This window comes from Galleria mellonella, unplaced genomic scaffold (genome assembly GCF_026898425.1).
Source record: "Galleria mellonella isolate WM207_F2 unplaced genomic scaffold, CSIRO_AGI_GalMel_v1 utg65, whole genome shotgun sequence".
Taxonomy (NCBI): Eukaryota; Metazoa; Arthropoda; class Insecta; order Lepidoptera; family Pyralidae; genus Galleria; species Galleria mellonella.
Genome location: NW_026442138.1, coordinates 1402050 through 1429165, shown reverse-complemented (window position 1 = coordinate 1429165; position 27116 = coordinate 1402050). Strand labels below are relative to the sequence as shown.

General features: G+C 36.3%; 3 protein-coding genes across 3 annotated transcripts; 1 reads left to right on the top strand and 2 right to left on the bottom strand.

Annotated features, from left to right (window-relative positions):
• The first annotated feature begins 1097 nt into the window (after positions 1 to 1097).
• LOC113509104 (all trans-polyprenyl-diphosphate synthase PDSS2-like) lies at positions 1098 to 3980 on the top strand. Its single transcript, XM_026892391.3, has 2 exons — positions 1098 to 1477; positions 2049 to 3980. Exons 1-2 carry the CDS (start codon positions 1238 to 1240, stop codon positions 3015 to 3017), a joined length of 1209 nt encoding a protein of 402 aa, XP_026748192.2. The 5' UTR covers positions 1098 to 1237; the 3' UTR covers positions 3018 to 3980.
• Positions 3981 to 6251: 2271 nt separating this feature from the next.
• LOC113518010 (all trans-polyprenyl-diphosphate synthase PDSS2-like) lies at positions 6252 to 11438 on the bottom strand. The gene is made up of 5 exons (XM_026902756.3): positions 11267 to 11438; positions 9235 to 9415; positions 8538 to 8844; positions 7863 to 8018; positions 6252 to 6863 (listed from the first exon to the last, which is right to left on the bottom strand). The coding sequence occupies exons 1-5, from the start codon at positions 11374 to 11376 to the stop codon at positions 6304 to 6306; spliced, it is 1314 nt and encodes a 437-aa protein (XP_026758557.2). The 5' UTR covers positions 11377 to 11438; the 3' UTR covers positions 6252 to 6303.
• Positions 11439 to 22286: 10848 nt separating this feature from the next.
• On the bottom strand, positions 22287 to 26999 carry LOC113516543 (exosome complex component RRP46). The gene is made up of 5 exons (XM_052900447.1): positions 26738 to 26999; positions 25968 to 26094; positions 24639 to 24747; positions 23950 to 24148; positions 22287 to 22432 (listed from the first exon to the last, which is right to left on the bottom strand). The coding sequence occupies exons 1-5, from the start codon at positions 26838 to 26840 to the stop codon at positions 22305 to 22307; spliced, it is 666 nt and encodes a 221-aa protein (XP_052756407.1). The 5' UTR covers positions 26841 to 26999; the 3' UTR covers positions 22287 to 22304.
• Between the last annotated feature and the right edge of the window lie 117 nt (positions 27000 to 27116).

Below are 27116 nucleotides of genomic sequence, written 5' to 3'. Positions count from 1 at the left end.
ATTAAGTTTGGTTTTTCAACTGTAGCTTCAATATTGATCCGTATATACACAACGACGCCATCGTTTTGATTATTACAGTTTGTAGAGAAAGACCTAAATCCTCTCATCTGCGGAATATTAGGACATTTACTTAACCAACACTCAGATAGAATAAGTATGTCAAGATCAAAAGATAGTCTGTGCATTAAAATTGTAAGGTTTTCAAAATTATTAGTATTGCCGATACTCCTTATGTAACACTTTTAAGAATCTATTTGCATTAATTAAATATTTTGCACAGTTTTCAGGGGAACAAACATATGCATTAGAAACCACAATCAATTCTATATCCGAATTTATGCGTGATAGATCATCCATAATTTGAATTTAATATAATTACGATTGTACAAGAAACGAGAGAATTCCACAATTTGATGCAAATTAAATATAGAGACCGTCTAACATGATGGGATATATTGTAATTAAATATGAGTACGGGTATTTTTACTATTTGACATAGTGCATCGTTTTTGCAAGTGACTGTTTTTGTAGATGTCTGTATTGATATACGATGGTGTATGTTAGTGTAATGTGTGTGTAAAGTGCCCAGAACTGTATGTTCCATGTGTCTGATGATGTCAGTTGTTACTGTCCACTGCTGAACATAAGGTTTTCCCTGATTTTACCAGTAGTTGCCACGCTTGGCACGTGAGTTGGCAACTGGTGAATGCTACTAAAGAAAAAAAACGTTTTTAGAGATGTTTCAGACCACAGAGCAAGTAATCACTACGGTATATTTTAAACAACTAAGCAATGTTTAAGACAACTAAGTAATATTTTCAATTCAATTTGATATTTGCGGGCTCTAACTTATCGTTTTAAGTTATTAGTACGTTCAGAAATAGGTATACATATTAATTGTAAAGACTAATAAAAATACGAATATTCTGGTAAACATAGACAATTCAGTTATATATCTACCTGCTTATTTATATTTTCTGCACTAAATATATTCAAATCGGTATATTAATTTTAAATTCCGTCAAACGTTAAATTAATACAGTAACGTAATCTAAGAAACAAAATTCATGGTTATTTCAGAACGAAGAGTTCTACTGTCAAAATACGCGATGACATAACAGTGTCGTGCGCTGTTCGTAAATTAGATTAATTATTTTTATTAAATATAATCAGTGTAAATGAAACGTACCTGAATGTTACTATAATATAAAATCTACAATTAAATAAACTAGCATCCATGTCGTATGCATTACTACGGCAAATACGCCGTACGGCGTTATTATCACAACAAATACGAACTGAGAGTACCATGACCAACCTAACCCAGGAAGCAATCCTATTTCGCCCTCCATTTACACAATGGGGCAAAGTTATAAGAGAAGCAGAGAAAATAGTTGGATATCCAACTTCTTTCATGAATTTACGATGGTTGTTGAGTGATGAATTTGCCAATTTGGCGATGCATTTGCGAAAAGTTGTAAGTACTTAAAAAACAAAATATTCTTTCCAATTAGACTTCTAATTTAAATTTTTAATGATTTAAATATATAATATATAATGTTTTTCGGTGTTTAAAAAATAGCTAATTATAATTCTCATACAGTTTATGTTATGAATAAATTACATAACATGCCCACACCATGTGACCTCATGTTTATGGTTACTTCAAGGATATTTCCATTTGTAAAACAATAGGCTTCAAGCTGACCATAATATTATAGTATGAAAAAACAAAATTTTATATTTAATCTAAAAATAAAATTCTTTTCTTTTATTTATTTATTAAAGTTTATCATTTTCTAAGTATTTATACTTATATAGTCAAAACCTAATAAATAAAAAAAACTATGTTTTTTAAATTTTATTTATTATATATTCATCTACCTTTTTTATTACTTCGTAATCAAGTGAAGTTCCATATATGATGATGTTTAAGTCTTTTAACTATTTTAGGGTCATTTAGATCTGTGGCTAGTGTCAATGTTTGCTTTTATACAAATTAAAATTATAAAAAAATTTACCATATATATATATTTTTTTATTTCTAGGTAGACACCAATCACCCCATCATCAAAACAGCTAAATCGGTCATATACAATGAACACAATAACCTTCAACCATGGGGTCTCGTTATTTTGCTACTTTCTAAAGCTGTAACCCCCTCAATAACAGATATAAAAACAAGCCAAATAACGGAAAACCAAAGAATATTGGCTGAATTGACAGAAATGATACGTACAGGGCATTACGTACACCGTGGACTACTAAACATAAGTTTATCAGAGAGAGCCACTGTGGCTGACACTACAATGTTTGCGAATAAAATTGCAATACTAATAGGTGATTATTTACTCGTGACCGCAAATGGGATGTTGGCGCGGTTGAAGAATCAGGATTTATCATATTTAATATCAACAGCATTAAGGGATATAAGTGAAGGAGAGTTCTTTGGTGAGAGGGACTCACAGAACATGCCGTTACCTGGAAAACCAATAAGTAAACTGTTGGATAACTTCCACATAAACAGTGACACGTTGCCTTTAGATGTTACAGATACGTTAGGCTCACCAATTCGCGAGTGGACGTTAAGGACTTTGTACAGTGGTGGTTCTCTGTTTGGTCGTGGGTGTCAGGGTGCTGTTTTACTTGGGGGTCGAGGGTTGGAGGAGCAGGAGATAGCGTATCTATTCGGTTGCCACTTAAGTCTCGCATGGCAGGCTGCGAACGAATTGCAGAGAATAACGTCAGATACAAAAGAATCGTATTCTTTAGTAAGTGCACCAGTGCTATTTGCTTTATATGACAATCCAGATTTGTATGATATCATTGAAAAAGGTAAGGAGAATATTACTAATATAGATTTAGAAGATTTTAAACTGGATATTCTGAGAACAGATGCCGTTGAGAGAACAAGATTGTTGTATACAGAAAACGCTAATAAGGCGAAGGCTTATGCAGAAATGTTTGGTGACAATGAACCTGTAGACACAATTAAAAGGTTAATAAATACTATTTAATTGTCTATGAAAATAGTAAATATAAATTTTGTTATTTTGTTTTTATAAGTCATAGACATATTTAGATATTGTGATTGGTTGATAATGGTTAACATAAAAAAAATAGTATTTTTAGGTCCCCTAGTATTGAATTGACGAAAAGAAAGATATCATGGAATCCTCGTGTGAGGTAAATCCTGGATTCTTATCAACAGAGGGATAGAGTGTTAATATATCACTAACTATTATTGTACTACCAGTATATAACTTCTAAGTTGAAAAATATAAAAGAAAGACAATAGATATATAATACAATAAGTTCCTATTGGAAAGAGAATGTGTAAATTGTATAAATTGTAATTATGTAAATACAAAATATGTATATACTACATAACAAAAATAATTACAAAGATGAATGTATAATAAGCTTATGATAAAATAAAAAAATTGGGTTTTAAAACCATTTAAAAACTTTTCCAAATATCAATGGTCAGGATAATGCTCTAAATCTTGAATGAAATAAAAATTATTGACCCCAGAAAAATTAAACTGAGAAATATCAGAGGTGGGAGAAAAGACATAATTACCTACTTTATTAATTAAAATGTGCATATTACAAATTGATAAACAAAATAATAATAATATATAATGACCAGAAATATTGATTAGTAACCAATAAGAGACATATAATTAAATTCAAATGATGATACTGCTACAGTGTTGCCACACAAAAATATTAAATATAAACATTATTTCCAAATTTGAAATCTTAAGAAAAATTTTACTCCAACCGACTGGATCATCACTCTGATAATGCCGTATGTTCCTAGTGTCATTTTTTTTCTCTATTTATTTATTACTATTACAAACTATGTGCATAATACAATTAAGAAGACTTTTTTATTGTGTTCTCATTAATTTTATTTGTTGTTGTTATTCGTGAATTGTTATTTGTGAATTATTTTTACATGATTATGACCAGTATTTAAATTATTTTATTATTACCTTGTTAATAGTACCTGATAAATGATAATTTGATCATTAAAATTTTTATTCTTTACTAGTTTTGAACTTGATATTAATATTTGTATATTTCTCACAATATATATTATACCTCCTAACACTCAATATGGAGTCGGTGGACTGAAATCTCATTTTATTATTGTTGTATTAATATAAATTAGGTAATTAGAATAGAATAAAAAAAAAATCTATTAAAATAGAGAAATAAATAAATACTCTTTATTGTTTCCTCCAAAAGATTACAGTAGGAAACTTATTATAGATACAAATAATTACAAGAAATGTTCACATTAAGGAAAGAAAAAACATATCTAGGTATAGGTAATTAGAGTACGACACTGATATACTATATATTGGATTTCTCTGGACATTGATGGTGGAAAAAGGGTCATTACCCATTTCGATATCGTCCAAGCGTTCAAACGTCTATATAAATTTTGATCGGCTGCTACATTTCAATATTTATATATTGAATAACCAATATATATTCGTTATTAAACCAATATATAGTTATTGTATATTGAGGGGAAAGGGATTGTTAGCAATGGAGACTAAGAATCCCATTGCTAGCAATATACCCAACCAGGTCCGTCTGTTGCGTCCATGGTACTGCTCCTGTCTATAGGCGACGGTTACCACTATCCATCAGGTGGGCCATCAGCTTGTTTGCCATTCTAAGTTGCATAAAAAAAAAGATTACCTGAATGATCGCATTAAATCCCTTCCTTATAAAATGTAACGCATATTGTTCACGAGTATGACGGTTGTCGACTAATTTTACAAGTCATAATCCATTTATATTAGATATAATAATTAATATACAGTGGTACCTAAATATACGAGCGTTTTGAGATGATATTTTGCTTTGAGATGAGAACAAGATTTGAGATACGAACAATCGCACACTATACCGCTGCACAAGATCCCAACATGCGGGGTGGATGTTGGTGTCTAACAGTTTCTCCTACCTCAGATTAACACTTAACAAAAACAACTGACGTGGTTTTCTGGGAGTACGGATTAATGGCATTTCAATTAATTTCAATGGGGAAAATTGCTTTGAGATACGAGCAAGGTTACGAAACGAATTAAATTCGTATGTCGAGGTACCACTGTACAGAATTTACAGGGGTCCATTCCACAGTCATTTGAGCAGATAATTCGACCCTATGGAAAAAACCATCAGTTATGTAAAGTCAGAGGGAGACTGTACAAAAGTCGATTGCTTGGGTACCTCTGTCTCATTCGTGTTTCAACCGTGAAGCAGTTGTGTTTGCATGGCTGTGTTTAGGTTTGAAGGGTGGGATATGGCGTGAATTTACAGGGTACAGAGAAATAACACCTGAGTCCTCAGGAATGGCAACGCATGGGGGGTATCATGGGCGAAACAATATACTCTGTTATGTCCATGGTACTGCTCATGTCTATATGCGACGATTACCACTTTCCATCAGGTGGGCCGTCAGCTTGTTTGCCATTCTAAGTTATATAAAAAAAATCATGAGAATGTAAAAAATATTGATAGATGTATCATAATGTATTAGTAACATACATAGTTATCGTTTCTTATCGTCTCTTGGCAACCAAATAGTGTGCCAACATATTTTTATCACGATAAGTACTTACTGTTTACTAAGTACATATTACGCGCGTAATGATTAACAAAAATAATAAATGAAACATTAATACATCCGTAATCGAACTCTAAAAGTTAAAACATTCGATGGCGGAAAACAATTTTGTTATATTTTATTAATTAATACAATTAACCTTGCACGACTGAATGTTTATTTATCACCCGTTAACTAACATGGTAGGTTTATAGTAAATTAATTTAATAGTATTATTTAATATAAAAATTTCGGGGGGAAGGGATTGTTAGCAATTTTGTATGGATTTGACAGCCCCATTGCTAGCAATATGCCCTATCAGGTCAACCTCCGCGTGGTTCCCCCTGGAAACCATCGTGAATAATTCTCGTTGAATTCGTCACGATGGGCTAACTGACCTGCTTCATCCTCACCTATCATCCTTCACTGGTGCTCCGCCGGTGTATACCGATAGCGCGGGTGGGGTTACTATTTCATTATCACCTATAATATTACCTTTAATTTCCGAAATAACAATGTGATCTCAGTGATGCGAGAAAAAAAAATTAGAGATGCCAAGCATTTTGTAAAGGAAATTTTGTAAATAGATTTATTTTAAATAAAAAAAAAACAGTGCTACAACTATTGTCTTGTTATTTATTAATTCTTTTTTTACTAAAACACCTTTATTCCAATTACATTTCTATATATTGTACGGCTTCCCCGTGTATTGTAAGAGCCATCTTCTGCAACGATAGCCTCGCATCAGTCACCGGGAACCTCTCCGAATATTTCAACACGGCCGCTAACTCGTCATCGAGAAAATTGGACAAATAATCTATAGCTCTGGTGCCTCTCACAGCGTAGTACAACTGTTTATATTCTACGGGCTTCTTGTCCAATTTGGCTTCTAGAATATGGCTATATATGGTGGGATACTCCCATAGAGCAAAGGTAACAGGCGCACCGACTAACGAATACAAATATGGATGAGTAAAGAATTCTTTGACGTCCAAATACAGTTGCCATATGAGGGCCAAATGTCCTCCAAGGATATACGCGTCCCTTTCTGTTTGTTCCCCGCGGTTTGCCAGCTTCATAGCGCCCTGGCAACCCTTGCCGAGAATGCTCCCAGACATAAGCATCGTCCGATAGATCCACTCGTCTTTCCCTTGTCCGAGATACTCGTTTGAGCCTAGTTTTCTAAGATTGTCTTCCTTCTCCCATTCATAATGGCTTCTCATTTCATTGCTGCCTGCATGATTAAAAGATTAGATAAACCTAAATTCTCGTTAATACGCTTTAAATTGTATTTTTTCATACTACAATATTGGTAAATAATCATAAGACCCATCTAATAGTATGCATTTTTCAAAGCACTTTCTCCCACGCACAACCACTCTTTGGAATCAACTTCCAGCAGCAGTATTTCCGAATCAATACGACAGCATAACCTTCAAGAAAAGAGCATATTCCTTTTTAAAAGGCCGGCAGCACACCTGCAATACCGTAGGTGTTGTGGGTGACCATGGGCGGCGGTAGTCACTTACCATCAGGTGAGCCGCATGCTCGTTTGCCCCCTATGTTGTAAAAAAAAATGCTTATTTTCCGCCAGATTGGTATAAAAACTCCCAAAATCTATAGGATACATTTTCTATTTTATTCTTCCCGATGATTCTAAACAATTTTAAAATAAAATTAGCATTTCTTTTAAACCATTATCCGTTTAATGCTAGACATAATCCGTTTAATGCCCCCCATAGACTGCCATAAAGAACGGTCCTGGGCCACTTGCATCCACTGACTCCCTGCAATATATTTCAGGTCGTCACCCCATCATGAAGAATGATTATCTTTTGAACGGCTTCCAAAATCAAGTTCTCAATTATTATAATTCTATTTACAATCAATATTGTTAGATGTTGATCCCAAGTTATTTTTGTGACAATTGAAATAGACGTTTTGTTTGCGTAGCAAAAAAAAACTGTTGCAAAGTTAGATCTACATATAAAAACAGATAATTCCGCATTCTAAATAAAAAAGTTTACAATGTAAGTAAAGTATGCACTAAATACATCGTCGTTTATCGGTGTGTGTGTGTGTGTGTACGTGCGTGCATGCGTGTGTATATACATATGTATTTAGTCTCTTTTTTCTAAGAAAAAATAAACTAAGCTTGAGGTTTAGGATAGGAGGCTATATGTTTGATTCATATACTACCGTCTAATTTAAGCCTAGTTATAATCTCTATTACCCTTAGGTCGTGTAGGCCAGGGATTATTTTCCTTATCGTGTTCACCCAAAAAGTCGCCTTCAACCAGATCCCTAAGACCGGTAGAGATCAGCTCTGTAACTGCATTATTTCGCAGCCCTCCGAGCTGGTGTAGACACGTGGCAAGCAGGTAATCCCCTGTTAAAGATTCATGAAAAAATCTCCACTAGAGGAATACAGTTGTTTCAGGTGTTTATGGAGGACCGTAGTCACTTTCCATCAGGTAGACCGTCTGCTTGTTTGCCTAGGGAGGCAAAAAAAAATACAAAAAACTTCAACATGAAATTCATTTGTATTACTACTCCCAAGCAGGTATTCACACAATGATACATTTCGAATCAAGGGGTGAAATACAAGTAAGGACTGACGTACCATCATCCTCACCTGTCACCCTTCACTGGTGCCCCGTCAGCGTATACCGATAGCGCAAGCAGACTTACGATTCCAACTTCACCCATAAAAAAAAGACCTGCTTATTTATTCTCACCTGTTCTCCTCACTGGTGCCCAGCCCAGTGAGGGAGTGCCCAGTGTATACCATTAGCGCATGCGGGGTGGCCATTCCATTATCATCCATCAAAAAAACCTACTTTAACAAAATCTTAACTGTGAAGTCGAGCTGAGGAAGAAGAAGAAGGATATTGGGATTCCCACTTACCAGTGAGTAATACAATTTTATTCCCGTATAACAGATCTTTATACTTCTCTCCGTGCTTCTCTTTTTCTCGTAGGTTAACCATGGTCTTATGAATAATGTGGCCGGTTCTTTTCATTTCTACAATCTCCGCTAGCGCCCTCTGTGAGTGCAAAACACAAGAATCGTACTGGTCCCTGGTAAACTCCAAGTTATTGAAGCCTGCAGCCTTGGATATTAGGAGGATGATCAGACCGACGGACTGTAGGTTGCTCTTGGATCCAATTAGAAGATTCTTTGCGGACTTTAGAAGAGGATGGTTTGAGCCCACCTGTTTGACAATCAAATTTAATTTTAAATAAAGTGTTGTGAATTGTCATCATATCAACCTTTAACTGTCCACTGCTGAACATAAGCCTCCTTCTTAAGAGATTTTGCACGTAGTTACCACGCTTGGCAGCAGATTGGTAACCGAAGTCAGACTTAGGAGATGTTTTAAGAGGGACGCTGTTGCCCATGCCTTAAAACCTCTAAAACCTAACTGCGGTTGGCAATTCGCCTGCGAAAGGTGGCAACTACTGGCTTGCGGACTCTTCTGAACAGATAATAACTTTCCGAACCCTAAAAAATGACGATTTAAAAGTGCTTGTTGCTATTTGAATAAAGAAAATTTGAATTTCAATTCGATATATGTAAAAAAATTAAAACCAGACACACTCACTAACTTCCTAAGATGTATAGCAGTATTGGCTATCTCGTCGTTAAACAGCCAGCGTAAGTTGAGGAACGAGGTGGGGTAGCCCACTATCTGTTCGGCCTCGGTGAGCACATCCCGCCACTCCAGCTCCTTGCGGTCACCGAGGTCCAGCCCGCTCCATCGGGAATACTTGGTAACGCTCAAACTGTGCAAAAACATTGCTAAGAGTGTGTTGAGAATTAACATATTCGGCCTATTTTTGCTTTTTTTTTTACAACACAGGGGGCAAACGAGCATACGGCTCACCTGATGGTAAGTGACTACCGCCGCCCATGATCACTCACAACACCAGAGACATTGCAGGTGTGCTGCCGGCCTTTTTTTTAACAGACTTCAAAAAGTAGAAGGCTCTAAATTGGATTATATTATTTTTATTTTTGTCACCTCATAACACTGGCAGTTGTAAACCGAATTGGAAAATTCTTTTTTTTTATTATTTTTTGGGAATTTCTTTTTTTTTATAACAGATTGATTCCATAGCAATTTTATTAAAATCTGTTTAGTTTTTAGATCAAACTAACTGGTTTTGTCACAATTGAAGTAGTTTATTTTTGTGGGACACAATCTTAAATTATGTAAATAATGTGTAGTCATTAGTCATTTATTAAAAAAACAAAGTACATCGTGTCTGAAATAAGGGATAAACAGACAAAAAGCATTACATTAACTTGAATATTACAACCATCCAATAACTATAATAATAACAATAATAATCTTACCAGAAGGAGACTTTGTACAATAGTCGATTGCTTGGGCACCTCTGTCCCATTTGTGTTTCAACCATGAAGCAGTTGTATTTGCATGGCTGCGTTTCGGTTTGAAGGGTGGGATATGGCGTGAATTTACTGGGTACAGAGGAATAACACCTGAGTCCTCAAGAATGGCAACGCATGGGGGGTATCATGGGCGAAACAGTATACTACTGCTCATGTCTATAGGCGACGGTTACCACTTTCCATCAGGTGGGCCGTCAGCTTGTTTGCCATTCTAAGTTGTATAAAAAAAAAAGATTCAGCCCGCATTGTACGCCGGTTTCTCTCCCTGGGGCCGTGAACCCCGGCCGACTGTGCTTCTGCCGGGGGTTAGTTTGCCATTCCCTCTCCTTAAGAGGGGAGATGTAAATTTTCCTGACAATAATAATAAATATATTTTGCAATAAACAATGTCAACTTCAGAGTGATGAAAAAGTACATTATCATCATCATACTAGCAGTTAACTCTCCACTGTTGAACATAGACTTCCATATATACTAGGGCTGTTCTACCAGTATGTAGTTGCCACGCTTGGCAGGCGGATTGGAAACCGCAGTTAGGCTTCGGTGATGTAAGTGATGTAAAAGGGACACTGCTGTCCATTTCTCGGCTATTAGTCGCCTCTTACGACACCCACGAGAAAAGAATTGCTGGCCCATTTTATGCCGAAAATGGGGGAAAAGTACATGTTCATACCTAACCCAAAATCTCATAATGTATGTACTATGGGGGGTTAAGGAATTGTTAGTAATGGAGACTGAGAATCCCATTGCTAGCAATATACCCAACCAGGTCGACTTCCTCGCGGTTCCCCCTGGAAACTATCATGGTTAATTCCTGATGAATACATCATGATGGGCTAGCTGGCCCGTTTTCATTCTCATCTATCACCCTTCACTGGTGCTCCGCCAGCGTATCCCGTTAGAGCAGGCGGGGTTACCATACCATTTTCACTCATAAAAAAAAAATACATAATATCTTAGTAGTCTATTTTAATTAAGGGTTTTTTTTTTCTTTCTTTTTCTAGACTGCTAATTGGCAATCTGTTCCTTATAGAACAATAATCCAATCTGCTGTTTGGATGTCAGGTTTAAATCTTGTTAATATATATGATGAGGCCAATCCATTACCATACCATTTTCACCCATCAAAAAAAAAAATGTATGTACTATATACAGAATAATTGCCTTGTAAAAGATTTCAGATAATTATTTACAATGTATATCTACTTATGTATGTTTACCTCTTATTTGACAAATATAAATTAATGCCATGATTTCTAGCTAGAACATGACAATGTATCCCTGAAGAATTTTTAGCAGTTTTCAAAAGTTTCAATATTTTTATTTGCATTATAGTAATTCTATAATTTATTTTAATATTAATAATTATAACATTTTAATATTACTACCACATAGAACATGCCAAATGTATTATGACAGCGAAAGAAGAAGCATTGAGCAAAGAGATTAATATGGCCAGTGTTTTTTTTTAATACATTATTATTTGTGAAACTTATATAAAATTTTTGACAATGTCGATTTTGGCAAATAAGCTCATATATAGGTATGGGTCATAAATTAAGGATAGTATCTACGGTACAAGAGTTTTTAATGGGTGAAAATGGAATGGTAACTCCGCCTGCGCTATCTGTATGGCGGGGCACCACTGAGAGATGATAGGTGAAAGTGAAAGGACAGGTCAATTGGTCCATCGTGACAAATTTAACGATAATTAACCAAGATGGTATCCAGGGTTTCAGAGGATCCACATAGAAGTTGACCTATTAGGGTACATAGAAGAAGATAGCTATCTATTAATGCTAGCTTAGCTCCACGCGGTTTCCCTGAAAACCATTGTGGTTAATTTTTGTTCAATTCATCACTAGCGGTCTTGATTTAATTTTCACCTATTTATTTATTTATTTATACTATATTGTACACACTGCTAGTACATAAAAAATATGACAGAGGTAAGCAAATGTAAAAAAAGGCGAGCTTAACTCTTAACCCAGGGGGGAAATGGATTATTAGTAATGGAGTCTAACTGACCCATTGCGAGCAACACACTCTATCAGGTTGACCTCCACACAGTTCCCTCTGGAAACCATCGTGGTTAATTCTAACGGAATTTGTCACGATGGACTAACTAACCTGCTTTCATCATCACCTATCATCCCTTACTGGTGCTTCGCCAGCGTATACCGATAGCGCAGGCGGGGTACCATTCCATTATCATCCATTAAAAAAAATCCTTAACCTATCATCTCTTTCTGGTGTCCTGTTTACGTATACCTATTGCAAAGGCAAAGATGTCATTTAATTTTCATCCATTAGAAAAAAGTTAAATATTCATCTGTTGCCAGCATCGGACTGGCCATATAGTTGAGATGGCATTTGCCAACCGTACCCCAGCTTGCGTGGGCCCCCCATGGACTTAGCTTACTAAACTTACGGTGCCTCTACAAACTGGTGCAACTACCATCATCTAGTCTCGGGCCCCGGGCTTGTGATCAACTACCCGGGCCCTTCTGACCCAGTCCGACCCTGCCTGTTGCACCGTACAACGTGTTCGCAAGTATCGGCCAATATTCGAGATGCGTTTAATCAGCGCCGCAGCGGGGCGCCACCTCGCAAACGAGTCGCTTTTTAATTTCCGTCGAGACGTGTGTAGCCATTCCGTTTGATGTAAAGCCAATGTGCCGTCCACCTCGACATCATTGCAGTTAATGCACATTTGCACGCTCCTCATACAATGTGGCAATAATAATTTTAAACCCTTACTAACCCAATGCGGGGGGAAAGGGATTGTTAGTAATGGAGACTGAGAATCCCATTGCTAACAATATACCCAACCAGCTCGACCTTCTCGCGGTTCTACCTGGAAACTATCATGAATTCCTGATGAATTCATCATGATGGGCTAACTGGCCTGTTTTCATTCTCATCTATCACCCTTCACTGGTGCTCCGCCAGCGTATCCCGTTAGCGCAGGCGGGGTTACCATTCCATTTTCACCCATAAAAAAAAACTAACCTAATGAAGAGGCAAAATGCTGGGCAACTTTATACGACATGACTATTTTTAAAGAGTATTCTAGAAGGCCGTGTAATCCCGGTATGGAATGGGCCACCCTTTCCTTTCACGTAGGTGTCGTAGAAGGCGATTATGGGTACTTAGTAGTTGAGGGATGGGCAGCAGCGTCCCTCGTTAAACATCTCTCAAGCCTTACTGCAAATCCGCCTGCCAAGCGTGGCAAGGTGGGCAGTTAATGGCTGATATGATGATGTTGACACTAGAAGGAAAAATAGAGTGTGAAACAGGAAGGCAATGACCGAGAAATAACTACATGGGACAGATAAAAGAAATACTAGATGTCATATCGTATAGAGAGGTCAAAGATATGACCTAGAATAGAGCTGGCTGGAAGAGAATGCATGAATTAGTTGCACCGACAAGAGGAAACTCTTAAATAGAAAAGAAAAACTGACCTTATACTTATTACATGGAAGGGATTGTTAGCAATGTGAACTAACAATATGCCTATTCAGGTCGACCTCCACGTGAGTCTCCCTGGAAACCATTGTTGTTAATTCCTGGAATTCCTAAATTTGGCATATTCGTAGATACTATATGGGATGGAAAAGGATATATAGAAGGATATAAGAATATACTACTTATTATCCGAGTCAATGAATCGATTGAAGGGACGAAGGGGCAAGTAAAAGCTAGTATCTGTATAAATCATAAACTTTCTTCTCCAAATCCGACTCTGTGTTGCCACGATTAAAAACACGAATCGTATCATTAAAGTAGAAGGGTTTAAACTTGGATCACTTATTATAATTGGCCAATTAATACGTGAAAATTATCTACACGAAATTGAGATCGTTGCTGTTATTCTATAATTACGGACACCTATAATCAATATAAAGATAAAGTTAAAATATTTTTTATCTGTATTACATACAATGGCAGAATGAGCGTTTAACATGTGCCAGTTTTTTTTTTTTACTAGGTAAATAATAGATTTTCAATAATTGCTATTTCCGTCTAATTTTGGTATTATATTATATTATACCTACTAGCGGTCCGGTACGTGCTTCGCTACGTATAAAGTAAAATAATAAAAAAAATCAAAAAGTATATTATAGTTTGAAAATATAAACACAAAGCAATAATTATCGCTGACAATTTGCTTTAACCAAAGCACGTCCAAAATGAAATGACCGCATAAATAACATAACAACATGCTTGTACTGTCAACACTGAAAAAGTTTCAATTTGACAGAACAATCCTCTTCTTAAAAAAAGTTTGAATTTGACACACAAATCCCCATTAACAAAACGATCCGCCATTTATTGAATTCGTTCGTTACGAAAAATGTGATAAATGAAGAACAGCTCCATCAATTTTGTGCAAACTTCACATAAACCATCTACTAAATAATCCGAACAAAGCCTAAACATTTGGTTTGGATAGGTGAGCCCGTTCATGAGTTATAAAATTGCAACGAAAAGTGGCATTAATTTTTATATCATATATAGATTAATAATCAGCCAAATACTAAATTATTATAAACCACAACTTTTCCTGCGATTATTATTCCATATCTAGATATCTAATATCTTTTTACAAATTATTTGCCAATAATAACTCAACTTTTTTGCTCCTGAGTAAACGTATGAATGTTTATTATGGACTGCTTACAATTTATCAGTAGAAATTACCCAGTGTACCTGAATATTTCTTAAGATTTTAATAAGAACGGCTTGTAAAATTTATTTTACTTTTAATATGAAACTCAGAAAGTCAAACAAGCTGACGTCCCACCTGATGGAAAGTGGTAACCGTCGCCTATAGACACGAGCAGTATCATGGACATAACAGAGTATACTGTTTCGCCCATGATACCCCCCATGCGTTGCCATTCCTGAGGTCTCAGGTGTTATTCCTCCGTACCCAGTAAATTCACGCCATATCCCACCCTTCAAACCGAAACACAGCCATGCAAACACAACTGCTTCACGGTAGAAACACGAATGGGACAGACGTACCCAAGCAATCGACTTTTGTACAAAGTCTCCCTCTGGTAAAGTTAAACTTAGATGTATAGTATCGCAGATTTTTTTTTTTGTAAATCTAAAAGTAATGAACATCTTTATTCTTTATTCCTATATTTCAAACCGTTCAGGCAGCGGACGCTATATTATAGAATTCTTGCTAACTTTGACAACATTTATTGTGATTAATTACTTAAACTACTACTAGGCTATTAATATATGTAAGCCACTAAAAGTAATTAGCATGTGCTAAAATAAAAAATTGTACGCCTTTAGATAAGGCGAAATGATATTTAAGACCATTTGTACCACATTTAGAGCAAATAAATTATTATTATTATTATTAAAATATATATTTATTAAAATAAAAAGCATTCTATAGCACTCGGGAATAATATACCTTTGCGATAATGTAAGAATTTTCAAAATTGGATCTGTACTACCTGAGATTATCCGGAACATAAAAAAATCACAAACTTTACCTTTTTATAGTATTAATATACCTACTCGCTTCTACATACATACATACATACATAATATATAATGTAGAACTACGTATGAGTAAGAGGAAGGTATTGTTAGGAATTCGGACTACCAGTCTCCTAGCTAGCAATATACCCTGTCAGGTCGACCTCGCCGTGGTCTCCCCTGGAAACCATCATGCTGAATCCCAAGTGTATTCATCACGATGGGCTAAATGACCTGCCTTTTCATCCTCACCTATCATCCCTCCTAGATGCCCCGCCGCTGTATAACTCAGACTGGGTTGTCATTCTATTATCGTCCATTTAAAAAAACTACAAATGAGTGCATGCATGTAGGATATATCATTTATACTTCTTTAGAAACTAATTTCAACTTTTTTTCATGAACTAGATTTAGTATTCGATAACATCATCATACATCAATATAAATTGTAATTTAATTGTTTCAATGTGTATATAATTGTATAATTACTAAGGTAATATTAAACAACATTCGACCAGAGCTCGAGGAATTGCAAACTTTTTCAACCAGTAATTTTTTCACCGCGCTTTGCATAGATAAGTAACATGCAACCAACCAACATGATCGATTAATCGACGCCGGTATTTAAAAAAAGAACAATGGCTCGCGGCGTAGTAAACGCTAACCCTCACTGAATCTATCGAATAATACATAAAATAAAACGCACTCTAAGCCTTAACTGTTAAGTCGAAAATCGAGATTTCGTTTTGGCGCTAAAATGTCAGTTTAATAAAAACTTGACTGACGCCTGTTTTCCATTTTGCCGGTAAAGTTACAACCGGTAGCGATTGGCTTGTCGCAATGACGTCACACACCTGTTCAACCAATAAGAATTTGTATAGTATTTCAGTGAATTTTCTTTCCACTGCAATCGGCTGCAACAAAAGTTTCTTTTTTTTAATGGGGTAAAAATGGAATGGTAATCTCTCCTGTGCTATCGGTATACACTGGCGAGGCACCAGTGATAGATGATTGATGAGAATAAAGGTAGATCAATTGGTCCATCGTGAAGAATTCAACAAGAAATGACCACTATGGTTTCCAGGAAGAACCGCTAGTAGTGGGACCGCTAATCCCCATACCAACAATCCCTTCTCCTCCCGATATGTCATAAGTGCAGAGGAAAACCCAGAAAGAAATGGATGAACTGTACGAAAAATATCTGGAGGGCAGAAAGTAAGTGATTAATGAGGTGACAGGTGAAGAAGACATATTACGCTGACCCCAATAAGAAAAGGGCAATAATAAGAGCTCATAATCAAGTCAGGTTAGTTTGCTCATCATGGGAAACTCACCAAACATTAACTAAGATCGTTTTCAGAAAGGTCGTTTGAAGATCGACGTGGCTACGTATATTACCAGCCGACATAGCAAAAACTAGAGTTATCCCCTTTACTAAAAATACTTTCCCCCTCCTCTCTTCTCATGTACGTTACGGTTAAGTACGATTATGCAGGTCATATGCTTATTTTCTATCTTCATCATATCAGCCATTATCTGTCCACTGCTGAACACAGGCCTCTCCCATTGACTGCCATAAGGAATAGTTCTGAGCCACCTGCATTTCCATGCCATCTTAGTTTTATATATAAAAAAAAACTATTATTCTTAGTTTTTATACGATTATTTCACGAGCGCTCATCGAAACTTGACGTAGAAATAAAAATGAATTGTTAAATTATTTTGCGAACGCTACCATTTGTTAAACGGGCAGGCGGCCGCATTTTGTATCCAACATGTAATTTTTCATGCTAATGCCGACCACTACCGGCTCGGTTAGCATGCTTTATGACAATAAAGCGGTGGTGGTAGCATGCCGGCATGTTTCAACTTGCATTCGTCATACTCCCGTCCCGTATACCTACGCATCGCATCCATATAAAATGAACGACATTGTCCAATTAAACAGTGTATCAAGAAATGTAAATTACCTATTTTTTTTTTACTGCTTTGGTGCAGTTTATTCCAACCCTAAATTGTTGACAATGATCGTTTGCAATGTGTAGTTCCCAATGTCGAGTTGCTCTAAGCCTCCATAACGTTTTAATCATAAAAAAATATTATATTATTTTATAAATTAAGTGGGTCATCAGCTATGTATGTATACCAGGACACAATTGTAAGTATGAATAAAATATCTGGCAATTCGACTTAGCAACAACAAAAATTCAACATTCCCCAGTTTTGTAGAAAGGTGACAATAACCCCGCTAACCATTTAATTTAGATCTTGAATCGATATTAAGACACATCGGATCGTGGGAATGCCGGCCGAGACGCAAATTCTGAAGTATGTAAATTGCGCGGGAAAGGATAAATGTCGTAGAGGCCGCCATATTTTACTCTTTCGCTTCGGCAACGTTCGCGGCGGATTTGATTAACGTCGCGTTCCCAGATTGAATTAGATGAATGGTTTTGTTGTCGATGGTAGAGAGTTTATGTTTCTCCGATGACAGCTGCCCGGCATCCTCGTGTTGTTTTAGAATTAACTACACAACTACTGTGATGATCGTCATAAATTTAAATCTTGGAAACTTAGATTATATAGATAGTGTATCCATACAAATGCTTTGAGAAAAGCAGGTCAACTTTTTCCTATAATTTTGTCTGATAAATAGTTATAAATGTTTCCTTTACAACTTCTATATTTACTTTGTCTTATAACTTTTGCATCTTTTTAATGCGTAAAAATTTATTTTAATTAATAAATAAATTAAATATAGATACGTCAAAACACATTACAGTATGCGTAAGTCTTAAACGCAAGTATATAGAACTCTAATTAAAAATCGAGACAGCTAATTTAGCCATTAGCTGACAAACAGTTGACCCGTTTTTGAGACTCGAGACTCTATCTACATATATAATCTAAGCTTGGAACTTTGAATTCTGTAGATATTGTTTTACCTGATAACCACTAGGTACTTTAATCACAGTTAATTTAATTCAGAGATATTATAAAATTAATTAAGATCTATTATTTAATGATGCCTGAATTAAATCACTAGGTAGGTATTAATATCATGTGTAGGTATTAATACCTAAATAATTTCAATACAATCTATGCAATAAAAAGCTACAGAGAGTTAATGGCTGGCAAATGGTTTAGGACCATACTATGATTAAATATGGGAGTGATCTATGGTCAACAATAGAATGGCTGAAATGACGATGATAACAAGTCTTCATTCACCTCAGAAATAGGCACCTCAACAGTTTATTTAGAATGGGCATGGCTTATTTTGTCAGCTAAATGGGCATTCGGATTTTCTTAGTTGCCCGCTATTTAAATCTGTTCCATTCTTACAGTTCACAACGCAGCCCTTAAATAGAGCAAAAATGACGCTCGTCGAGGGATCGCCATCAGTTCACGACATTTAAATGTGCTGGCGGCGCTTTTGTGGCGGACATTTGCATCCGAGATCGCGTCGATCGGCCATCTTGGTTTTTTTGCCGCCAATACCATAAAGTTTGTGTTACATGCAGAACCAAAATTTTTTATTACATAAGCATATAAGCCTTATATCTATTTTTTAATTTTAAACTATATAATGTATAAAATTAATTAAGGAAGCAAGTTATGTTTATATAAGTTGGAATGGCAAAGAAGCTGATGGCCTATATGATACCCGTCGCAACCGTCGCTTATAGACATGAACAGCACTACGGACAACACAGAATACACTGTGACGCCCACGGTACTCTTTATACATTACTAATCTGTATAACTAAGATGTTGTCAATTATAAACTTTTGCGTTGGTGACATATATTTTAAATACACTATTGGTACTTAACGCGACGTAATTACAGGTAAATATTTCCTTACGTAACTTCAATAACTAAATAAATAAACAAATCTTCAATCATTATTTATTATCATCATTCATATATTGCTTTTTCAAGACACTTTCTTCCAAGTTAAACTACTCTTTGAAATCAACTTCCAGCGGCTGTATTTCCGAACGGATACGACATCATAACCTTCAAGATAAGAGCATATTTCTTTTTAAAAGGGCGGCAGCACATCTACAATGCCTTTGGTGTTGTGGGTGATCATGGCAGCGGTAGTCACTTACCATCAGGTGAGCCACAAGCTCGTTTGCCCCTTGTGTTATAAAAAAAATACCACCCACATGTTCCCATTGTGCCACCTGCTTTACATTACCGAAGTCCAACATTTTGTTATACTTTTTTACCGCCTTTATATTCGGTAGCGGCGTCGCAAAGGGCCAGCTTCAATTATTCACATTATTACTGTTACTTCGGGTCTCGCTCGTGGCTGATGCCTATCATACGCGACTCGCGCAAATAACTTGCTAATTGGACTGTACTACGCTTTCTATATAAATTCTGTACCTATACAACTCACTAGATATTCTACTAATTCAGTATTTTTTTTAATGGGTGATAATGCAATGGTAACCCCGCCTGCGCTATCGGTATACACCAGGCACCAGTGAAGGATGATAGGTGAGGATGAAGCAGGTCAGTTGGCCCATCGTGACGAATTCAACAAGAATTGTTCACGATGGTTTCCAGGGGGAACCACGTGGAGATCGACCTAATAAGGCATATTGTTAGCAATGGGGCTGTCAAACTCCATTGCTAACAATCCCTTTCCCCCCGCTAATTCAGTATTGACCTCCTGTAGCTTTATCTATGCCTAGTACCGATATTTGATGGAAAGGGATTGTTAGTAATGGAGACTGAGAATCCCATTGCTAGCAATATACCCAACCAGGTCGACCTCCTCGCGGTTCTCCCTGGAAACTATCATAGTTATTTCCGTATGAATTCATCATGATGGGCTAACTGGCCTGTTTTCATTCTCATCTATCACCCTTCACTGGTGCTCCACCAGCGTATCACGTTAGCGCAGGCGGGGTTACCATACCATTTTCAACCATGTAAAAAAAAAAGTACCGATGTTTGGGCGTTGAAATTCATCTTGATAGTCAGATTGGCCTGATTTCACCAGAGGGAGACTTTGTACAAAAGTCGTTTGCTTGCGCACCTCTGTCCCATTCGTGTTTTTACCATGAAGCAGTTGTGTTTGCATGGCTGTGTTTCGGTTTGAAGGGTGGGATATGGCGTGAATTTACAGGGTACAGAGGAATAACACCTGAGTCCTCAGGAATGGCAACGCATGGGGGGAATCATGGGCGAAACAGTATACTCTGTTATGTCCATGGTACTGCTCATGTCTATAGGCGACAGTTACCACTTTCCATCAGGTGGGTCGTCAGCTTGTTTGCCATTCTAAGTTGTATAAAAAAAATCTCATTAAAAAAGCCCATCTCCATCCCAAATACTGAATGTAATTTCAAGAAGATCGATTAACATTTAGGCGTCAAGAGATAACATACGGATAAACTTACTTACACATGTATTAATTCAATCGAATTTCTTATTGTTATTTATTTATATTAACCGAGTGATCCCAGCATAGATAACCATGTGGTCCCACCATAGAATAGGCCACGCTTTCCTCTCCGGGGGAAAGGGATTATTAATAATCGAGTGGTTAGTCCTCGTTGCTATCAGTATACCCTATCAGGTCGACCTCCACGCGGTTCCCCCTGGAAACTATCGTGACTAATGTATCGTTGAACTCGTCACGATTGGCTAACTGAACTGCCTTTTCATCCTCACCAATCATCCATCACTGGTGCCCCGCCAGTGTATACCGATAGCGCGGAGAGAGTTACCATTTCATTAACATCCATTAAAAAAACCCTTTCTTTCCCGTAGGTGTCGTAAGAGGCGACTAACTAAGGGCGAGGAGCAGACAGCAGAGTCCCTCTTAAATCACTTCCTCTTAAATCATTCACTTACATCTCAACAACTCTTTATTGTTTCCTCCAAAAGATTACAATAGTAAACTTATTATAAATACAAACAATTACAAGAAATAATCACAATGAGAAAACAATGGGCGACCTTATCACTAAGAGCGATCTCTTGCAGGCAACCTTCGGATGTAGAGGAGTAGTTATAGACAGTTTGATTAAAGGCACGCTGAAGATCCTAATATTAGTGCAGAATTATGTTAAGGATAAGCTTCTATTATCAGCAATTTTTTTTTTTACCTGTTATTATTATAGTTGGTAATAGACTCTATCTATCTATAAGCTAGCTGAAATGGCAATGGGCTGGTCACAGCTCGAAGAACCGACAACCGATGGGAAAGAAAGCTTCTTGAGTAACGACCCCGTACAGGCAACCGTAGTGTATGGCGTCACCCCACTAGATGGAATGACGACTTCAAATGCATTGCAGGGAGTCAGTGAACGAGGGTTAGTCAGGACCGTTCCTTATAGCAATCTATGGAGGAGGGAGAAAAGGGATTGTTAGCAATGGAGTTTGACAGCCCCATTGCTAGCAATATGCCCTATTAGGTCAACGTCCACGTGTTTCCCCCTGGAAACCATCGTGAATAATTCTTGTTGAATTCGTCACGATAGGCTAACTGACCTGCTTCATCCTCACCTATCATCTTTCACTGGTGCCCCGCCGATGTATGCCGATAGCGCAGGCGGGGTTACCATTCCATTATCACCCATTAAGAAAAAAATCTATGGAGGATGCCTATATTCAGCAGTGGACGGATGATGGTTGAGACAATGATGTTATCAATGTTGACGGGATAAGAGGATGCCTTTTTCTGAAGTTGGTAAATAAAAGAAAGCAAATTTGCGTAGTCTTTATTACTATCCGATAACTTTTGAATATTTTGTAACTATATCCCTGTAGAAGGAGAAGACCAGGTCGCTGGCTGAACGGCACCGGGCCAGAGCCTCCTTGTATGTGTCCTCGCTAAAAGCGCCCTCTGTGAAACCTGAAATAATAGAATAGAAATTCCAATAATTAAATATTGTGTCCAAAAAAAGATCCAACTTCGATTCTGACAATTTTTTTTTTTTTACAACGCAGGGGGCAAACTAGCATGCGGCTCACCTGATGGTAAGTGACTACCGCCGCCCATGATCACCCACAACACCAGCGGCATTGCAGGTGTGCCGGCCTTTAAAAACTATTTTGATATTATGATAAAAGTTATTTTGATCTAAAAACTAAATTACTGAATCGATATTGATAAAATTTCAGTGAGACCAATCTGTAAGTATATCCTTTCAGATAAAAAAAGAATTTTCCAAATCGGTTTACAACTGACGAATTTATAAGGCACAAACTGAAAAATAAAAAAATAAACCAAATTAAGATACTTATTTCGGTTAATAGTAATACATGTAAACCTTAGTGGAGTAGCGATTTAACAACTGTTTTACATTGCAATATTCGTAGGTTCGAATCCTGTACAATACAAACATTTCTATTCATAAGTATGTTTGTCAACGGACTTCAAAAAGGCAGGTTCTTTTTTTTTTATACAACTTAGAATGGCAAACAAGCTGATGGCCCACCTGATGGAAAGTGATAACCGCCGCCTATAGACATGAGCAGTACCATGGACATAACAGAGTATACTGTTTCGTCCATGATACCCCCATGCGCTGCCATTCCTAAGAACTCAGGTGTTATTCCTGTGTACCCAGTAAATTCACGCCATATCCCACCCTTCTAACCGAAACACAGCCATGCAAACACAACTGCTTCACGGTAGAAACACGAATGGGACAGAGGTACCCAAGCATTCGACTTTTGTACAAAGTCTCTCTCTGGTGAGCTTCAACATAATTATACAATATGAAATCAAGTAAATGGATTGGTAACCCCACCTAAACTATCGATGTACGCTGGCAGGACACCAATGAGGAATGATAAGTGAGGATGAAAGCAAGCCTGTTGCCTCATTGTGACGAAGTGATCAAAAATTAACCATGATGGTTTCCAAGGGGGACCATGTAGAGGTCAATCTGACATGGTATATTGCTAGCAATAGTGATGCTAAACCCCGTTACTAGCAATCCCCCCTTCTTGTCTATGTTACAAGATATTATTTTATTTATTTATTTATTCATTAGTACAAATATGTGTACATGGCGGACTTAATGCTAAAAGCATTCTCTCCCAGTCAACCATAGGGAACTACTAATTATTGATATACATACATACTAAAATTACATATATAAAGGAATAAATATATATGAATAACAAATATACTTACACATATATGATATATACTATATTATACACGAATTTGGGAATAATATAAAGCACTTACTGCTCGGATAAAGATAAAAAGTGAGCGTGAACGCTTTTTTTGAAAGACGTTTTAGTCGGTAGTTAGTTAGCGATTAATTGCCTATAGGCTCCTTTTTATATCAGTAAATCTATACATCCTGATCAAGAAGTTACTGGTAAAAACTATTAAAAAACAAATTAACTATTTACTAGTGACTAGGCTCTTCTGTCGGCTGTCGAACACGAAGTTCATGGTGGCGCGCGCCGTCTCCAGCTGCTGCTGAGTCGGCTCCAGCAGTATGTTGCCGCGGTCGTCGAGCGCGCAGGACACCGCCGCAAACACGTGCCGCATCGCCACGCCAGAGTTGACGAGCGCGAGGCACGCTGTGTTAAGACAGCAGGAGAGGAACTAAAAAGGAATAACAGAAGAATATCATTATCATGAAGAACAAACTGTCTACGATATCTAGCGATCCTACATAAATTAATGACCTTCATAAATCAATGACCTACATAAATTAATGACCGAACATACATTAATGACCTACATAAAGTAATGACCTACATACATTAATGACCTACAAAAATCAATAACCTACATAAATTAATGACCGAACATACATTAATGACCTACATAAATTAATGACCTACATAAATTAAAGACCTACATAAATTAATGACCTACATAAATTAATGACCTACATAAATTAATGACCTACATAAATTTAATGAAAATTACGCTGCAAATTCGAGTTATGCAACAGATGCTGTTGCATTAGCGTGCGGTACCACAATTTTTGTTCGGTACAGCGTAAGATGCATAAACGCTCAAGGGATTAAGAGAATTCTATGAACAAGCTATCAATAAATGGCAAATTTACATATGAAATAGCTCTTACCCCACCATAGTCTTCTAACTCCTGTATGGTGATAGTGATGGCAGTGCGTGGGTACAAACTGCTCAGAATGGCCGTTTCACATGTCTGTCTTATTATATTCTCCTTATATCTAAAAATAACATGAAATATATTATGAATAATCTTATCAAACAAAGACATCCGATAGTTGGTTTCACATAATAGTACATTACTGTAGCGGCCAGCAACTGAGGCATTGATGGACGAACGTGCAAATGTGGAACGAGGCGTAGCCGAGGCACACATACGTGAGTTTATCAATGCCTAGTTGTGGCCAAGGCTTGTATAGTACTTTTCTCAAACAATGCGCGGAAACCAAAAACACAATTTTACTTTTTAAGTTCAATGACGAATAACGAACAATAATAATTTTTCACAGCAGCAAAACAGCAAACAGCTTTCTATTTGTAAGCTGAACTGGCTTACAAATTAAATTTTCATTCAAATTAAAAGGTCATTCCATTTTTAAATTACAGGACAGATATGAGTTTATATAAAAATTTATCTGGCCGCAAAACATGACAGATATGGATTTTCATACAACTTCTGCCGGCCGCTGCCCACATGTATCTAGCCAGTACGGCAATTTTTATTTATCTCGAAGAAGATTGTCAAAATAATGCTTACATTTCCAAGCATGTTTGAGAAAAATATATAAACATTTGTGTCTCTGCAGTGATTAGTGTATTTCATCTTCATTCATTTTCCATTAAATCATCCAGTAAATTTATTCATAAAAAATAGAAGAAACTTAATTTATTTTTATTATTAATATTATACCAGCCATTAACTGTCACTGCTGAGTTTTACAACTAGTTGCCACACTTGGCAGATGAGTTGGCAACCACAGTCAAGCTTTGATGGAATTTTAAAAGAGATGCTGCTGTCCATCCTTTGAACATTAAATTCCCTTAGTCACATCTTACAACACCTATAAAAGAGATAGGAAGGGTTGGTGCATTCTATGCCTAGATCACATGGAGATAAGAGCTAATAATTTATTAATTAAATAAAAATAAAAACGGAAGTACTTGTGTAGTATCAATAATATCAGTAGTTTATTTTATAGATAGGGAAAAACTATTTCGACCTCCTTAGTTTAAGTCGGATAACACTATTATACTTCAAAACTATTTATTTATTATTTATTGTACACAAAAAATTACAAACATATAATATATATTAAATAAAGATGTACAACAGGCGAGCTTAACTCTGTAAGAGTTCTCTTCCAGCAAACCCTGAGTGGAAAGGAGCATTAATATAAAAACATTAGTATATAAACATTATAAAATTATTATTAATATTTACCTATCACCAACTGATGGCTTGCCACCTTTACTGCAAAATAATACTTCTAAAGTTGATTTCTCTATGCTCTGACTTTGCATTTTAACATCCAATGGTCCGTTGACACTGGCCAGTGCTACTGTTTCACCTGAATATAGATTAAAAAAAAAATTAAAAAAAAAACAAATCAATGCAAATTATGTGATAGACTAACTCCTTTGGTAGGTTTCTAGTCATTGTTATATTAATTTTTTAAAGGGAGCCCCTTAAATAGGTGCATTATGATATTTTTAGAGATGCCTTTGACCATAACTGAGCCACTCCTACCAAACAATTCTGGTATTGGCATGTACTACCTAGCCCCTCCATTAAATGCACCCTATAATTAGAATCATAATATGGTCAATTAACTATAGACTCCACCATAATAATAATCAACAAATGACACCATTAGAAACACCTTCATTGAATACATCAGGTCTGTGCTTCTGATCTGCATTAGGAACACAGTTGTGAATACAGATTTCAAGAACATGTAAAACCTGTTTCTAGTTTAATTTTTTTTTCTCAGTCTAGTTGAGAAAGCTACATTAGAGAATATACTGTGACGCCTATAGTAGTTATTCCTTAGGCGTCGCCGTTCCTTAGGTCATATGCTGAGGAATGGCAATGCTTAAGGTGTACTGAAAAAAGGATGTGACTTAGAGGTAAAAACCACAAGTAATGTAGAGGTATCCAGGCAGAACTTAAGTACAAAACTTCATTAATAATATTGAACTCAATTTCTTCACCTTGTGATAATATAGCTGATCCATCAGATTTACTAAGAAAATTTAATTCGCATTTCATAGGTTTCAATTTAAATTCTTTGATATTCTGTTCTTCCGCGCCCATTTTGCAATTGTACAGATAAGCATATAATAATAAAATTAATCACTGTGTTTTAATAAGTTTAATTCCAAGGTGATAAGTAATTAATTTTTGAAATTACTTGGAAACTTTTTAATTAAAATGGAATCATCAAAACGAAAACAACAAAAAAATCGCACATGGAAATGACAAGCGTTTTTTTTTTGTTATGTTTATACAAAAAGGAAAGGCAAAGAACTCTTCCCATACAGCTCACGTCTATTTCAAATTTTTATTTAATTACATTAAATTTAACCTAGT

What these genes read in the sequence shown, in the direction of transcription:
- LOC113509104 (XM_026892391.3), top strand. Translation starts at nt 1,238, where the DNA reads ATGTCGTATGCATTACTACGGCAAATACGCCGTACGGCGTTATTATCA. An exon ending in CGATGCATTTGCGAAAAGTT is followed by an intron (nt 1,478 to 2,048) that starts GTAAGTACTTAA and finishes TTTTATTTCTAG; the next exon opens with GTAGACACCAATCACCCCAT.
- LOC113518010 (XM_026902756.3), bottom strand. Translation starts at nt 11,376, where the DNA reads ATGCAAATAAAAATATTGAAACTTTTGAAAACTGCTAAAAATTCTTCA. An exon ending in TAAAATTGTATTACTCACTG is followed by an intron (nt 8,019 to 8,537) that starts GTAAGTGGGAAT and finishes AATCTTTAACAG; the next exon opens with GGGATTACCTGCTTGCCACG. An exon ending in CTGGCCTACACGACCTAAGG is followed by an intron (nt 6,864 to 7,862) that starts GTAATAGAGATT and finishes TTAATCATGCAG; the next exon opens with GCAGCAATGAAATGAGAAGC.
- LOC113516543 (XM_052900447.1), bottom strand. Translation starts at nt 26,840, where the DNA reads ATGGGCGCGGAAGAACAGAATATCAAAGAATTTAAATTGAAACCTATG. An exon ending in AGTTAGAAGACTATGGTGGG is followed by an intron (nt 24,149 to 24,638) that starts GTAAGAGCTATT and finishes ATTCCTTTTTAG; the next exon opens with TTCCTCTCCTGCTGTCTTAA. An exon ending in ACAGAAGAGCCTAGTCACTA is followed by an intron (nt 22,433 to 23,949) that starts GTAAATAGTTAA and finishes CTATTATTTCAG; the next exon opens with GTTTCACAGAGGGCGCTTTT.